We start from the raw sequence: 14,734 nt of genomic DNA on the forward strand, positions 1-14,734 counted from the left end.
AAGCTTCTGTTGTAGTTCCTGCTTCTGACCCTTTCTGACATTTGGGTGGGGTCTTACTGACTCCCTGGAGAACAGGGCCTCAGAAAGTGTGCAAGGTTCTAGCCTGCCCATGGTACAGAAATAGCCCTGGGAGTGTGGGACATTACTGGCCAAGTTCAGCCACAGACAGCCTCTGAGCAGTGTTCCTGCAGGAGGTGCTTGCAGGGAGGGGCTCTGCCTTCTTACAGCATTCCTTCCCAAGACTTCTCTGGTGTACCTTCAGGGTTCCTTTCTGGAGGTTTCTCATCACTGGTGCGGATCAGAACCGAGAGCTGAAGATGTGGTGCACCGTTTCTTGGACTTGTCTGCAAACTATCCGGTGAGTGGTGATGCACCTAGACCTGCAAGCTAAGTCTGTGAGAGACGGGACTTAGTCTGCAGATTCCACAGGTCCAAGCAGAACTCAGGGACCTATTAGGATCCTGGCAGTATAATTACTCTGCAGGGGAAGAGGCTGTCAGTGATTTACAGTGGAGTCTATTCTAGTCCCACCTGGAGCCTCCTCCTGTGTCAAATTAGCATAGTTACTGAAAGGAACGTGACAGCCTCTGCTAATGTCAGTACTGTGGTGAGCTCTGTGCCAAATGGATCTAGGTGTCTACGGCTGATAGCCGGGCTTGCGGGGTTTGACCCTGAACAGCTTTACTCGGTCAGCTTTGCTCAGGTCTGTAGTGTACAAACGAACCCAGGGTCGCAGGAAAGCATTCTGTAGCCAGCGCATTGTCTGTGTAAATAATGACTGCTCACTTTGTCCGGTGTGGCAAGAGTTCCAGCATCTCTTCCCCTGTCGCTTTGTCTGCTTAGTGTTTTGTGTTACTGGGGCAGCACAGGACTGCTCTGGGGAGCCAGTCAGCACTGAGAACAGCTGCCCAATCCTGTGTGCTCCATCCCCCCACAAAGCTTTTGTCATAACTTTAAAGGGAAGGAAACAGCCCTCCTGTGTACAATATTATAAAATCCCTCCTGGCCAGAGACACCAAAATCCTTTTACCTGTAAAGGGTTAAGAAGCTCAGGTAACCTGGCTGACACCTGACCCAAAGGACCAATAAGGGACAAGATACTTTCAAATCCTGGTGGAGGGAAGGCTTTTGTTTGTGTTGAATGCTAGGGTACAGATGTGGGGACCTGCATGAGAACCTCTAAGCTTAATTACCAGCTTAGATCTGGTTTTACTGCCACCACCCAAATCCTTTAAGAGTTATTTGGGAAACTCTGTCTACCTTCCTCCCAGACCATCTCCCTCCCAGTAGCCTTGAGAGACTTCTCCACCAAGTTCCTGGTGAACACCGATCCAAACCCCTGGATCTTAAAACAAGGAGAAATTAACCATTCCCCCTTCTTTCCCCCCACCAATTCCTGGTGAGTGCAGATCCAACTCCTGTGGATCTTAAAACAAGGAAAAATCAATTAGGTTCTTAAAAAGAAGGCTTTAATTAAAGAAAGAAAGATATAAATTATCTCTGTAAAATCAGGATGGAAAATAATTTTACAGGGTAATCAGACTCATAGAGCCCAGAGGAACCCCCTCTAGCCTTAGGTTCAAAGTTTCAGCAAACGGAGATAAATCCTTTTAGCAAAAAGGAACATTTAGAAGTTGAGAAATCAAAGAGAAACTAATATGCGTTGCCTGGCTGTTACTTACAAGTTTGAACTATGAGAGACTGGTTCAGAAAGATTTGGAGAGCCTGGATTGATGTCTAGTTCCTCTTAGCCCCAAGAGCGAAAAACCCCAAAACAAAGAGCGCGCAAACAAAAGCCTTCCCCCCACCAAGATTTGAAAGTATCTTGTCCCCTTATTGGTCCTTTGGGTTAGGTGTCAGCCAGGTTACCTGAGCTTCTTAACCCTTTACAGGTAAAAGGATTTTGGTATCTCTGGCCAGGAGGGATTTTATAGTATTGTACGCAGGAGGGCTGTTTCCTTCCCTTTATAGTTATGACAGCTTCTGTCTGCTGGGGGATCATGGGCCTTGGAAGCAGCTCCAGTGAATGCAGACGTGAGTGCCAGCTTTGGAATCTCCTTCCCGCAACCCACTGAGTAGAACGCAGCTGAGTGCTGAATGGTGACCCTGTACTCCAGTAGTGGTGTGCTTTGCCCAGCTGGTCTCTCAACTGCTAGGCTGTGTTTTAGCACACGATCCCAGCATCCCTCCTCTTACTAGCCTGGCATCCCGGGTTTAAACACTTTAGGCCCATAGGATAAATTTTGTTCTGCCAGTTCCCCTCCCATGTTTGCATGGAGTTCCATCGCTTCGGTTACTGGGGGCAGCGGAACATCTGACCGGCACTGTGCTAAGCTACTCTTAGTCAAACTGCAATGCTGTGCCATAGAGGCTTTCTGTTGTGCTAATGGTTCTTGCCTTCTGTGTATTCTCTCCTGTTGCGGAACCCAGCTTTTCCCCTGACATCTTCAGTTCCAAGAGTGTTCCCCCGAGTCTGAAAGTCTGCCTGGACCTCTCTGCCGAATTCCTGATACTGAGCGACGTGCAGAGAAAAGTAGGTGGCTCCCACTTTACTCGCTGCTTCAGCCACGTTGGGTGGAGGGAGATCGTGTCTCCTGTGCCGCCACCACAACTGTGGCAGGGTTGGCTGCACTCACTGCTGGGAAGAGGCAGAGTTGGCCTGCACCATTTCATTTTAAGGTGGAGAATAGTTCTGCTGGTGCTGATTGGGCCCAAAGGAGCCTTGAGCGAGGCACAGGATTAATGCGAGTGTTAAAGTAAAAATTCTCATTTGAAAAGGAAACTGACCCCCCACGTGCTGTAATGTTTCGACTGAGCTCCTCAAAACTGGGTGACACAGGGCTTGTCTACATCACAAAGTTGCAGCGCTGGTGAGGGGGTTACAGCGCTGCAACTTAGGAGGTGTACACATTTGCAGGGCATCACCAGCGCTGCAACTCCCTGTTTGCAGCGCTGGCCGTACTCCCGTTTTGTCTCGGGTGTAGAGGATCCAGCGCTGGTGATCCAGCACTGGTAATCAAGTGTAGACACTTACCAGCGCTTTTCTTGACCTCCGTGGAATAAGCAGGTATCCTAGCATACCTGAGGAAGCCTCTGGTAATCAAGCAGGTCTCCTTCCCCGGTTTGCTCTCGCATTCCCCGAACCCCCGAGCAAGCAGGTCTCCTTCCCTGCGGTTTGCAGGGGGGTTCGGGGAACGCGAGAGCAAACCGTGGCGAAGCTGGTCTCCTTCCCCGGTTTGCTCTCGCGTTCCCCGAACCCCCGTGCAAGCAGGTCTCCTTCCCTGCGGTTTGCTCTCGCGTTCCCCGAATTCCCGAGCAAGCAGGTCTCCTTCCCTGCGGTTTGCAGCGGGGTTCGGGGAACGCAAGAGCAAACCGCGGCGAAGCTGGTCTCCTTCCCCGGTTTGCTCTCGCGTTCCCCGAACCCCCCTTGAAGCCGCCCAACAGTGCTGCAGTGTGGCCACATCTAACACCACTTGCAGCGCTGGTTGCTGTAAGTGTGGCCACTCTGCAGCGCTGGCCCTATACAGCTGTACTAATACAGCTGTAACAACCAGCGCTGCAAAATTGTAGATGTAGACATACCCTCAGAGATACGCTTTTGCTCTGTCATTAACCCCTCCGCCCCAGAGTGCCTGTCTAGTGGCAGAGCTCTCAGCATGGGGGATCAGATGTACTCTGCTGTAACAGGGTGGAGGGAAAAACACTGGCTTTCCTTCATGTTTAAGCTCCTTGCTTTTCGGAGGACAGAGAGCAATGCTAAGTAACCACTGCTTGGCAGCAGCACAGCTGTCTCAGAGCAGAGACTCTGCTTTGCTTTGAGAGGTCTGTTGGTTCTCTCTGGTGGTTGGGGCGGCCTTGATATCTAGTGGGAAAGCCCCGCTGGTGCTGTAGCCCAGTACAGGGGCTCTGTTCTTCCCCTCTATGCATCCAGTTTGGGGCCCTGTGACAATCATATCGGGGTGGCCGAGTGCCCCCCAGACTGCTGCGATTTTTCCAACAGCCACCAGGTGGAAGCAGACATCCCTGCTAAGGCTGTAGCTGCCTGTGGGCAGTTAGTGGGCCGGTCCCTTTCTGGAGGACAGTGGGGAGGTGGCAGGTCAGTTGTCTCATTACATGGTGCCAGCTGGTCCAAGCTGGGTCAGGGATCAGGGCCAGGCTAGCTCCATGCTGTCATAAACAGATAGCTAAGGGTTAATGTCTCTTACACCTGGAAAGAAGTACCTGAAACACCTGACCAGAGGACCAATCAGGAAACCAGACTTTTTCAGATCTGGGCAGAGGGAAGTTTGTGTGTGAGTCCTTTGTTCTTCTGCCTGTACTCTCTCGGCTATGAGAAGTGATTTTTTCTGTCTCCTGCCTTTCTAATCTTCTGTTTCCCAGTTGTAAGTACAAAAGATCAGATAGTGATTTATATGGTTTTTTTTGTATTTACATGTCTATAGTTGCTGGAGTGCTTTAATTTGTATTCTTTTTGAATAAGGCTGTTTATTCATATTTCTTTTAAGCAATTGACCCTGTATTTGTCACCTTAATACAGAGAGACCATTTTTTATGTATTTTTCTTTTTTTACATAAAGCTTTCTTTTTAAGACCTGGTGGAGTTTTTCTTTAGTGGGGAACTCCAGGGAATTGAGTCTGTGCTCACCAGGGAATTGGTGGGAGGAAGAAGTCAGGGGGAAATCTGTGTGTGTTAGATTTACTAGCCTGACTTTGCATTCCCTCTGGGTGAGGGGGGAAGAGAGATTAGCTCTCGGTAATTCTGTTTTCCAGGACTGGGAACGAGGAGGGTGGAGTCCCTCTGTTTAGATTCACAGAGCTTGCTTCTGTCTCTCTCTCCAGGAACACCTGGAGGGGGGAAGGGAAAAGGTTTATTTCCCTTTGTTGTGAGACTCAAGGGATTTGGGTCTTGGGGTCCCCAGGGAAGGTTTTTGGGGGGACCAGAGTGCCCCAAAACACTCTAATTTTTTGGGTGGTGACAGCTTTACCAGGTCCAAGCTGGTAACTAAGCTTGGAGGTTTTCATGCTAACCCCCATATTTTGGACGCTAAGGTCCAAATCTGGGACTAGGTTATAATACATGCCCAGGCTGCCACTGCTGCTTCCTGTCTGGCTGGCAGGGAGAAAGGGGTGGCACTGACAATGTGGCATTTAGGAGCTCCCTCCTACCCCCCAGCACAACCCAGAGGAGACACCACAGGCTGTTGAGGAGCTGAGACCAGTATCCCTCCCCCAAGCCCGATCCCTCTGCCAGAGCAGGGCTCCCGCCCGTAGCAGCTTGTGTGCAAGCAGCAGCAGGGGTGGCTACGGTGGGGGGATTGAGCTGCTCTTGCTCCCAGGGTGTCTACTCGGGGGCTGCTGTGGGGTGGGACGGGTTGTGGCTCCTAATTGCCACATTGTCAATGCTGTCCCCTTTCCCCCCGCCAGCCGAACAGGGAGTCTTAGGTGTGGCCTGGTCAGAGCTCACTGCAGAGTGCCTTCAACTGGGCTGGCCCATGCCATGTGGTGAGACATGCTTCCTCCTCCTCCTGCCCAGGATAGCACCATGCTGCCCCCTCCTGACCCACCTGCCTGCTTCCATCTCCCCGCTGCTGGAAAAATCACAGGATTGGGCTAATTTTGTGATTTCTGTGCTGTCCGTGAAATTGTAACTTACGCAGAACTTGAGCTCTGATGTCCTGGGCTGGGGTAGCAAGCCTGGATGCACTCTGATCGTTTTGTTGAAGGCTGCTGGAATGGGAGGGAGGAGGCAGAATTTAGACGATGGAACTTAAGGTTCTTCTTCGAGTGATTGCTCATATCCATTCCAGTTAGGTGTACGCGCCGCGCATGCACATTCGTCGGAAAACTTTTACCCTAGCAACTCAGTGGGCCGGCAGGTCGCCCCCTAGAGTGGCGCCACCATGGCGCTCCATATATACTCCTGCCGGCCCACCCGCTCCTCAGTTCCTTCTTACCGCCCGTGTCGGTCGTTGGAACAGTGGAGCGCGGCTTAGCTGACCTCCACTTCCCTAGCTACTCGTTTTCTCGTATATAATTATGCAGTTATAACCCTTTTATATATATATATTTGTATGGTTATACGTGTTTTCTTTGCTAACATGGTTAGTTTAGTTAGCGGGGTTCAGGAAGTAGCCCCTTCCATGAGCCCAGTGCCGGAGCCATGCATGGCTCACCGGGTTTTAAAAGGGGCCCGGCCTGCCAGAAGCCGCGGCCGAAGAGAGATCTACATGACTCCTGTTTGAAGTGCCTCAGGGAATCACACTTGACAGATAAGTGCCCCATTTGCAAGGCTTTTAAGCCGAGAACAAAAAGGTGCGGGACTTTCACTTACCCCCCCACCTTGGCGCCGAGCGATGTTCAAGCGGCGGGCAGAAGCGCCTCCTCGGCACCGGACCCCGCCGGTACTACCAAGGCCTTTCGGCACCGACCGTCGCCGGCACCGATGTCGACTCGGCACCGCTCCCTTCTTCCGAGGTCGAGAGAGCCTACGATTCCTGCTGGTGCCTGGCGGCTCCCCGGCACGCGCCGTGGTTGAGCCCCCTGCTCCCGCTGCTTCCGTGCCACCTGCATCGCAGCCAGAGAGCTCGCCTAAGTTGCGTTACCCGGCACCGACACCTGCAGAGGCACCGATGACTTCGGCTCCGGCGATTCCAGTCCCCCAGGACCACGGAATCCGGTGCCTGGCAGCTCCCCGGCTCGCGCCGTGGTAGAGCTTACTGCTCCTGCTGCTTCTGTGCCAACTGCACCACAGCTAGACAGCTCGTCTAAGATGGCTCGCCCGGCACCGACGACGTCGGCACCGTCGATCCCGGTCCCACGAGGGCCGTAGAATCCGGTGCCTGACGGCTCCCCGGCACGCGCCGTGGTTGAGCGTATTGCTCCTGCTGCTTCCGTGCCAGCGGCACCGCAGCCAGAGGGCTCGTCTAAGTCGGATCGCCCGGCACCGGCACCTGCTGCGGCACCGATGACGTCGGCACCGTCGATCCCGGTCCCACAAGGGCCGTAGAATCCGGTGCCTGACGGCTCCCCGGCACGCGCCGTGGTTGAGCTACTGCTCCTGCTGCTTCCGTGCCAACGGCACCGCAGCCAGAGAGCTCGTCTACGTCGGATCGCCCGACACCGACACCTGCTGCGGCACCGATGACGTCGGCACCGTCGATCCCCGGTCCCGCAAGGGCCGTAGAATCCGGTGCCTGACGGCTCCCCGGCACGCGCCGTGGTCGAGCTAATGCTCCGGCTGCTTCCGTGCCAACGGCACCGCAGCCAGAGGGCTAGTCTAAGTCGGATCGCCCGGCACCGACACCTGCTGCGGCACCGATGACGTCGGCACCGTCGATCCCGGTCCCGCAAGGGCCGTAGAATCCGGTGCCTGACGGCTCCCCGGCACGCACCGTGGTTGAGCTCCTGCTCCGGCTGCTTCCATGCCAACGGCACCGCAGCCAGAGGGCTAGTCTAAGTCGGATTGCCCGGCACCGACGCCTCTGAGGCACCGACAACATCGGCACCGTCGATTCCAGTCCCACAAGGGCTATCGAATCCGGTGCCCGACGGCTCCCCGGCACGCGCCGTGGTTGAGCGCATTACTCCCGCTGCTTCAGTGCTGACGGCACCGCAGCCAGACAGCTTATCTAACTCGGATCGCCCGGCACCGACACCTACCGAAGCTCTGATGACCTCGGTACCGTGGATCCCAGTCCCACGAGGGCCGTCGAATCCGGTGCCTGACAGCTCCCCAGTACGCACTGTGGTTGAGCCTGCTGTTCCCTTCACGCCGGAGATGTTACCAACGGCAAGGGCTCTCAGTGCCATGACAGAGTCAGTGCTGCCTGACCCGGGCACCGCCGGTACGGGTAATACAGTCTCTTCAGGGGACTGTCCCCTGTCAGCACAGCAGAGCGGCACCGTTCATGATCACGGTCCCGCAGACACTCCAAGTCCTGTCGGCACGCCGAACACCACTGGCAGTCCCGGTGCTGTTTTCCTCGGTACTGGTCACACTCGCTGCACCGGTCGGTATCCCGTTCGCCGACCCGCTATCGGCACCGTTCTGACCTCTGGCACCGGGGCAGGTACCTTGACTCCTGTAGCCCTTCTCCGAGCCTCGAGATCTCGGTCGACCTCCCGACACCGTTCTGGTTGCGGGTCTGGATCTCGTTCCAGGTACCGATACGCCTCCCGATGCCGGTCCCCGGTGCCGAGTTGGGCAAGGTCCGAGTGAGTCAGAGACTCTGCCTGTGCCTTCTTTTAGTACCTCCATGGCCGTCCGGACACGCATCCGTGTCATCCCATATGCGCAGATTTTATGCTCAGGACCACGATCCTGATATGATGGCCAGCGGGCGCCAGCCCCGAAGCAGAAAGAGGCTTGGCGAATGAACAGGCTTGGCCGCCAGGTGTACTCTGCAGGGGCCCTGCAGCTCGGGGTAGCAAAGCAACAAGCCTTGCTTAGCTGCGATAATTATAGCACCTGAGTGAAGGAGTTTCTCCCTCAAAACTTCCACCTGGAGTTCGCTGCCGTCTTGGAGGACGGGGGGAAAGAAGGTTCCCAGAGCGTCCCTCCAGGCCTCGTTGGACGCAGCAGACTCTGCGGCCGGCACTCTGGCCTTGAGTGTCGCCGTGAGGTGCATTTCATGGCTTCAGGTTTTAAACCTCCGGCCGGAGCTGCGGTATGCCATTCAGGATTTACCCTTTGTTGGTAAAGGCATCTTCGCGGCAGAGACAGCCCCAGACTGCGAAGTCTGGTGGGCAATAGGGTCCTAATGCGTCTCAGCATGTATACGCCAGCGACAAAACGCAGGCCTTTCTGGCCCCAGCCGCCATACTCTGTGCCTAGCCAGAGGCAGAACTCTGGCAAACGGCAGGGCCAAGGTGGTCGCAGACGAACGTCAGGACCCCTGAAGAGCCAAAGTCAAGGTCCCTCGCAATTACCACTGGGACCAAAGACGGACCTTCCAAGGTTCACCTGAGGGCGGTGTACCAGTCGCAGGACGGGATCCCGATCCTGCTTTCTCCTGGCATGGCCCCAGTTACTTTCAGATCGCTGGGTCCTGCGCACGATGGAGCATAGGTACCACCTTTAATTTGCTCCAGCCCTGTCCCACTTCAGCGGACAAAAGGGGTAAGGGGTTTTACCCCCGTTATGCCCTAGTCCCCCACTCGAACACAGGTCTCAGACCTTCTTGGTCCTGCACGGACTCAACCGGGTTAGGATAAGGTTGGAGTTCTGCATGGTATCCCTGGGAATCATTATTCCATCCTTGCCTCCTGGGGGCTACGGTGCCGCCCTGGATATGAAGCACGCGTACTTTCGCAATGCCATCTTCCCTCCGCACGGGAGATGCCTCCGCTCTATAGCCGACTGTCAATACTCCCGGTTTACGGCCATAGTCGCCGCCTACCGTCGCTGATGTCGGATATGCGTTTTTCCGTATCTGGACGATTCGCTTATCCACGGAGACTCTGAGACACAAACCACTCAGCGCGTGGGCATCGCCACGGTCTTATTCACAGGTCAAGGCCTGCTGTTTATTATAGAGCAATCCACTCTGGTCCCCACGCAGAGGTTGGGCTCCCTAGGGGCTATCCTGGTCTCCTACCTAGCCGGAGCCTGCTTATCGCAACTGAGATTTTAGGCGATGGCAACAATCATCTGAGGTCTGAAGGCTTTCCCAACGACCTCAGCTCGTTCTTGTCTCAGTCTCCTGGGTCCATGGTTGCCCGCAAGTTTGTAACCAAACACGCCAAGCTCCGCCTCCGTCCTCTCCAAGTCCGGCTCACTGCCCCTGACGGCGGACGCCTCATCTCTCTGCTCGAGTGTTCATAGTCACCTCTGAGCTTAAGGCCTTTGGTCTTTTAGGGAGCTGGCATTCCTCCTCAATGCCCCAAAAATTGAGAGTAGTCCGCCTGGCATGCCAGGGGTTCCAGCGGCAGCTGCGAGGCCGTTGTATCTCGGTGTTTACAGCCAACACAACGACCAGGTGCTTCATAAGTATTCAGGGGGGACATAGTCCTCCCCCCCCCCTTTTTTGTCAGGAGGCCATCCATTTCCGGGTCTTTGGCATGGCCCACTCGATGGAGCTGGCGACGTCCTTTCTCCCAGGCGTTTGGAACGTCCTAACTCTTTGCCTCAGGAGGTCTTTCCTGCCTTACGAGTGATCACTCTGCCCCATGTGAGGCGTCCCGCTTTCCGGAAGTGGAGATGTTTCCTCACACAGACCTGTTCGCTCACCGCGAGAGCAGGAAATGCCAGGTGTTCTGCTCCTTCCAAGATCTCTCCTCGGAATCGATCTTGGACGCATTCCTGATGCCATGGAAAGGCCAACTGCATTATGCCTTCCCACTGTTCCCACTGGTTCATTAGGTCCTGCTCAAACTCCGCAGGGGCAGAGCGTGCATCATCATGATCACTCCAGAATGGTCCAGGCAGCGCTGACATACCACGTTACTCGGCCTGTCAGCCCAGACCTCATCACTCAGGGCAACGACAGGCTTCGTCACTCGGACCTGCAGCCTCTTCGCCTCACGGTGGCTGCTGCGTACCTGAGTCGGGGTGACAGGCAGCCTTCCACCTGGTCAACGTACCGGGCCAGGTGGAAGCGTTTCTTTTACAGCTGCAATACGCTCGATCTTGCTCCTGCTGAGGTCTCGATCCCCTCTGTTTGGCCTGCCTCTGGCCTTCAGCGGCAGGACCTGGCGGTGTCAGCGCTGAGGATACACTCAGCAGCCATCTCTACCTTCCAGCAGGCTGAGATGGACGTTCAGCGTTATCACGCTCTATGGGTTCGAGGTCCCTCAAGGGCTTGGAGCGCTTGCACCCTCGGGTGCGCCGCCCAGCCCCGACCTGGGACCTCAACCTAGTCTTGGCCAGACGGGTCTCTGAGATCAGAGCTCTTACGGGGGTTCCGCCGTACACTAGGTTTCACAATGACAAGGTGCAGTTATGACCGCACCCGGCTTTCCTCCCTAAGGTGGTTTTGGCTTTTCATGTTACCCACAGTTCAACGCAGTGCGCACAACCGTTGCACTCCTTGGACATCTGTGGAGTGCTCGCATTATATTGTGCTGACAGAACCATTTCCTAAGGTGCCCCAGCTCTATCCCGGTAGCGGGCCAAAGGGAGGGCTTGCTTGTTCTCCTCTCAGAGGATCTCATCTGGGGTGATGGCGGACATCCCCACTTGTTATGATTTGGCTCATATTTCCACAAGCCACATCAACGTGCATTCTACCAGGGCTCAGGCTTCATCTGCCGCCTTGCTGGCTCGTGTTTCTACCCACGAGATCTGTCGCGAAGCTCCATTGGTCCTCGGTCCATACCTTTGCTTCGCAGTATGCCCTGGTTCAGCAGTCAAGAGAGGCTGTAGCCTCTGGCTCAGCAGTTTTATTCTGCCACATTTCACTCCGACCCCACCGCCTTTGTAAGGCTTGGGATTCACCTAACTGGAATGGATATGAGCAATCACTCGAAGAAGAAAAGACGGTTACTCACCTTTGTAACTGTTGTTCTTCGAGATGTGTTGCTCATATCCATTCCACACCCGCCCTCCTTCCCCACTGTCGGAGTAGCCGGCAAGAAGGAACTGAGGAGCGGGTGGGCCGGCAGGAGTATATATGGAGCGCCATGGTGGCGCCACTCTAGGGGGCGACCTGCCGGCCCACTGAGTTGCTAGGGTAAAAGTTTTCCGACGAATGTGCACGCGCGGCGCGTACACCTAACTGGAATGGATATGAGCAACACATCTCGAAGAACAACAGTTACAAAGGTGAGTAACCGTCTTTTTTGTTAAGCTAATTAAAATGTAATACTTTGTCACTAACGATAGGTATCATTGGGATACTGCATTGGCAGTTGGCAAAAATGGGACATATTGTAGCCAGATCTAGAGCCCATGGTGATGGGTGACAAACACCTAGACAGGTACCTCTCAGAGAGGGGCAGCTCGTGGAGACTACACTTCCCAGCATACATTGCGCTTTGCCTGGCTCTGGTAAGCTGTGTGTGGCATTCTGGGAGGTTGTGTGGGAGCTGCTCTTGGGTACAAGAGGAAGGCTGGTGGTGGGTTCCTTGTAGAACTCTCTGACCACACCTGGCAGTCCGCTGCCAAAGCCCCAGCGACTTGGGTTGTTGCAGGGTGTTTCTGGTGCTCTGCTTCCAGGTCCTGTATGTGATGGAGCTTTTGCAGAACCAGGATGAGGGCAGAGCTTACTTCAGCTCCATCTCGGAGTTCCTCCTCACCCACCCGGTCCTGAGCTTCGGCATCCAGGTCGTGAGCCGCTGCCGGCTACGGCACACAGAGGTCCTCCCAGCTGAAGAGGAGAGCGACGGCCTCAGCACAGGTGAGCAGCGAGGGGCAGCCAGCCCTTGTTTCCGAGGAGGCTCTGGGGGCTGCTTCCTGGCGACATGGCCGGAATATATTGGTGAGAAACTCCTTTGATGAGCTGGCAGTGCTGGAGAACAATACTGACCTGCCTAGAGCGGCCCAGACTTGAGGGGAGGAGTAGGAGCTCGTGGCCAGGGCACAGGGCTTAGGATTGCTGGGTGACCGCTACTGGGATCCCTCCGGAGGCCTCCATTTTGCCCTCTGGCATGGCACTCGGGGGGGCGGAGGGGGCATTCCCACAGATCTGTGTGGTGTGAGCGCACAGGCAGGAGGTGGCTGTTCGTAGCAGAGGCAGAGTCCAAAAGAGTGCAAGGGGATTTTAAGAGCCATTTCACTGAGATCTGAATTAGCACAAGGGAGCGCTCCACCTCAGACCCTGTGCTTCCTGAGAGTTTGAGGCCTAAGAGCATGTGCAGCACCCCATGCTACAGCTCACTTCATCTTTCTTGTCTCTATTCCAGAAGGTGCTCAGGGGGCTGGGGCTGTCGAATTGGCGGCAGGTGTGCTGATCAAGCTCTTCTGTGTCCACACCAAGTGAGTATGCGTAGGGCTTGGTTTGGACAGCTGTCCTGCTTGTCCCAGTGCTGCTCAGTGTGCCCCTTCACTAGCTGGTCTCTGCTTGCGGAGGGATGTCCTCACCCACTGGTCCTGCACACATCCCCCAGTCCTGTCCCTCAGGATGAGACCCACCTGGAGCAGTCGACACGGAGAGTATCCTTGGCATGGGAGGCCTCTGGCCTGACTGGGTAGTGGGTCCTAGGTCTCTTCCTTGCTCCATTTAAAATGCTTCCTGTGTCTTTTCCTGTGGACTCTCGAGCTCCGAGCCTTTGCCGCAATGTGTCAGCAGCTGAACGTTTCTGCTGACTTGGGGGCCAGGACTGGTTGGATTAGTGCTGACTTGCCATGTGGCTGCCTGGGGCTTGAGTTTGGACAGCTTTCAGGTGTGGTCAGCCCAGGAAGAGCTGAGCTGAGGCAGGACAGCACTGACTGGGGAATCCTACTTGGTTCTTAATAGGCAGAAAATACTTGAGCACTTTCCAGGACCAGCTCCAGGAAGGGGAATTGCTGCGATTTACAGCTCTGTGGCTGATGTGTGAACTAACCCAGCATTTTGGAACGTTACAGGGCCCTGCAGGATGTGCAGATTCGATTCCAACCTCTTCATAGTCCAGAGATGGCTGCACCGATCCCTCCCCACAGCTCCCATGAAGATTTCGGTAAGTCCCTGCTGTTGGGGGTTCTGGCCAGAACCATCTGGTGCTTTGAGCTTCCCGGCATCATGTTTCCATCATTGCTGGCAGCCTCAGCGAGGTTGGGAGGGATGTTTGGTGGGCTCCAGGCATCCTTTGGAGGATTGACTTTGTTACCCCGAGGGCATCCTGACTGCTGAGCTGGGCGCGGGAGGCCTGGCAGATTAAAGAGCTGAGGCCGAGCACAGAGCATGTTGAGCGATGGAGGTGCTTTGTGTGCTCTGTAGTGCCCCCTCTGGCTTATCTGGGACTTCCTCCTGGGGAAGCTGCACTCAGGCAGGACAGGTCTTGGTGAGGAGGGCAGAGGAGGGATTGAAGGCTGGCCCCAGGTGCGTGTATTGCCCTGTATTGCTGCTGTGCCACTCAAACCCATTTGCAGGGAAGCTTGCGTGTGGATCACATGTGCCCTCTTCTCTGGCAAAGGCCGTGAGTCTGTTCCTCCTCCATCAGGCTGCTTCCGTGCCCTGACCGTGACAGCCATGGGCTTTCCAGTTCAGTTCTTTGGCGCCTGGGCTGGCGGAAGTGGTATAACTTGTTCTTTGCAGGAATAAACCCCTCCCTGCCTGGCTCCTTTGGAAGTTCTCTAAGCTCTAATTTGTACATCTCTCTCTGAAGCATTTCCAGACCACCTGGCTGACCTGGGCGCAGAAGGGCTGGGATCGGAGAAGGGGTCCGTCCATGGCTCCCAACCAGACTTACGGCGCATTGCAGACCTGCCTGTGCCAGCGGATTTTCTTGCCCTCTCCAATGATGCCAAACCCAAGCTGATGACCCCGGATGCGTTCATGACCCCAAGCACATCTCTTCAGCAGGTAGCCGGTGTGATGGGTGGAGCCAGTGGGGAATGTAGGGGATGGTCTGGGATTTTGCGCTCTGAGGAATCCCACCTGGGCTGTGGTGACTCGGGTAGTCCAGATAATCTAGTGTACAAAGCATAGAAAGCGCTCAGAGCTCTTAGCCTTTTCTTACCCTTTGCAGCTGGCGTATGGAAAGTCCACCAGGAAATCTTGGCTCCTAGGACCAAACAACCGGAATCCCAGAGGTTTCCTGCAAGGGTTCTTTTGGGGAGGAAACTGCAGTAATTCTGCTTCTCACGGGGTTGAGA

At 55.1% G+C, this 14,734-nt stretch overlaps 1 protein-coding gene across 3 annotated transcripts in view; it reads left to right on the forward strand.

Annotated features, from left to right (window-relative positions):
* The window catches only part of EDC4 (enhancer of mRNA decapping 4), a 62,957-nt gene that overhangs the window by 26,917 nt on the left and 21,306 nt on the right, over window positions 1–14,734 (forward strand). For all 3 annotated transcript variants that reach the window (XM_030581678.1, XM_030581679.1, XM_030581680.1), the window contains 6 exons: window positions 263–358; window positions 2,431–2,533; window positions 12,155–12,335; window positions 12,841–12,913; window positions 13,505–13,596; window positions 14,245–14,441. In XM_030581678.1, the coding sequence (XP_030437538.1) occupies window positions 263–358; window positions 2,431–2,533; window positions 12,155–12,335; window positions 12,841–12,913; window positions 13,505–13,596; window positions 14,245–14,441 (742 nt within the window). The remainder of the gene's footprint in view (window positions 1–262; window positions 359–2,430; window positions 2,534–12,154; window positions 12,336–12,840; window positions 12,914–13,504; window positions 13,597–14,244; window positions 14,442–14,734) is intronic.

Source organism: Gopherus evgoodei, chromosome 12 (assembly GCF_007399415.2).
Source record: "Gopherus evgoodei ecotype Sinaloan lineage chromosome 12, rGopEvg1_v1.p, whole genome shotgun sequence".
NCBI classification, from domain to species: Eukaryota; Metazoa; Chordata; order Testudines; family Testudinidae; genus Gopherus; species Gopherus evgoodei.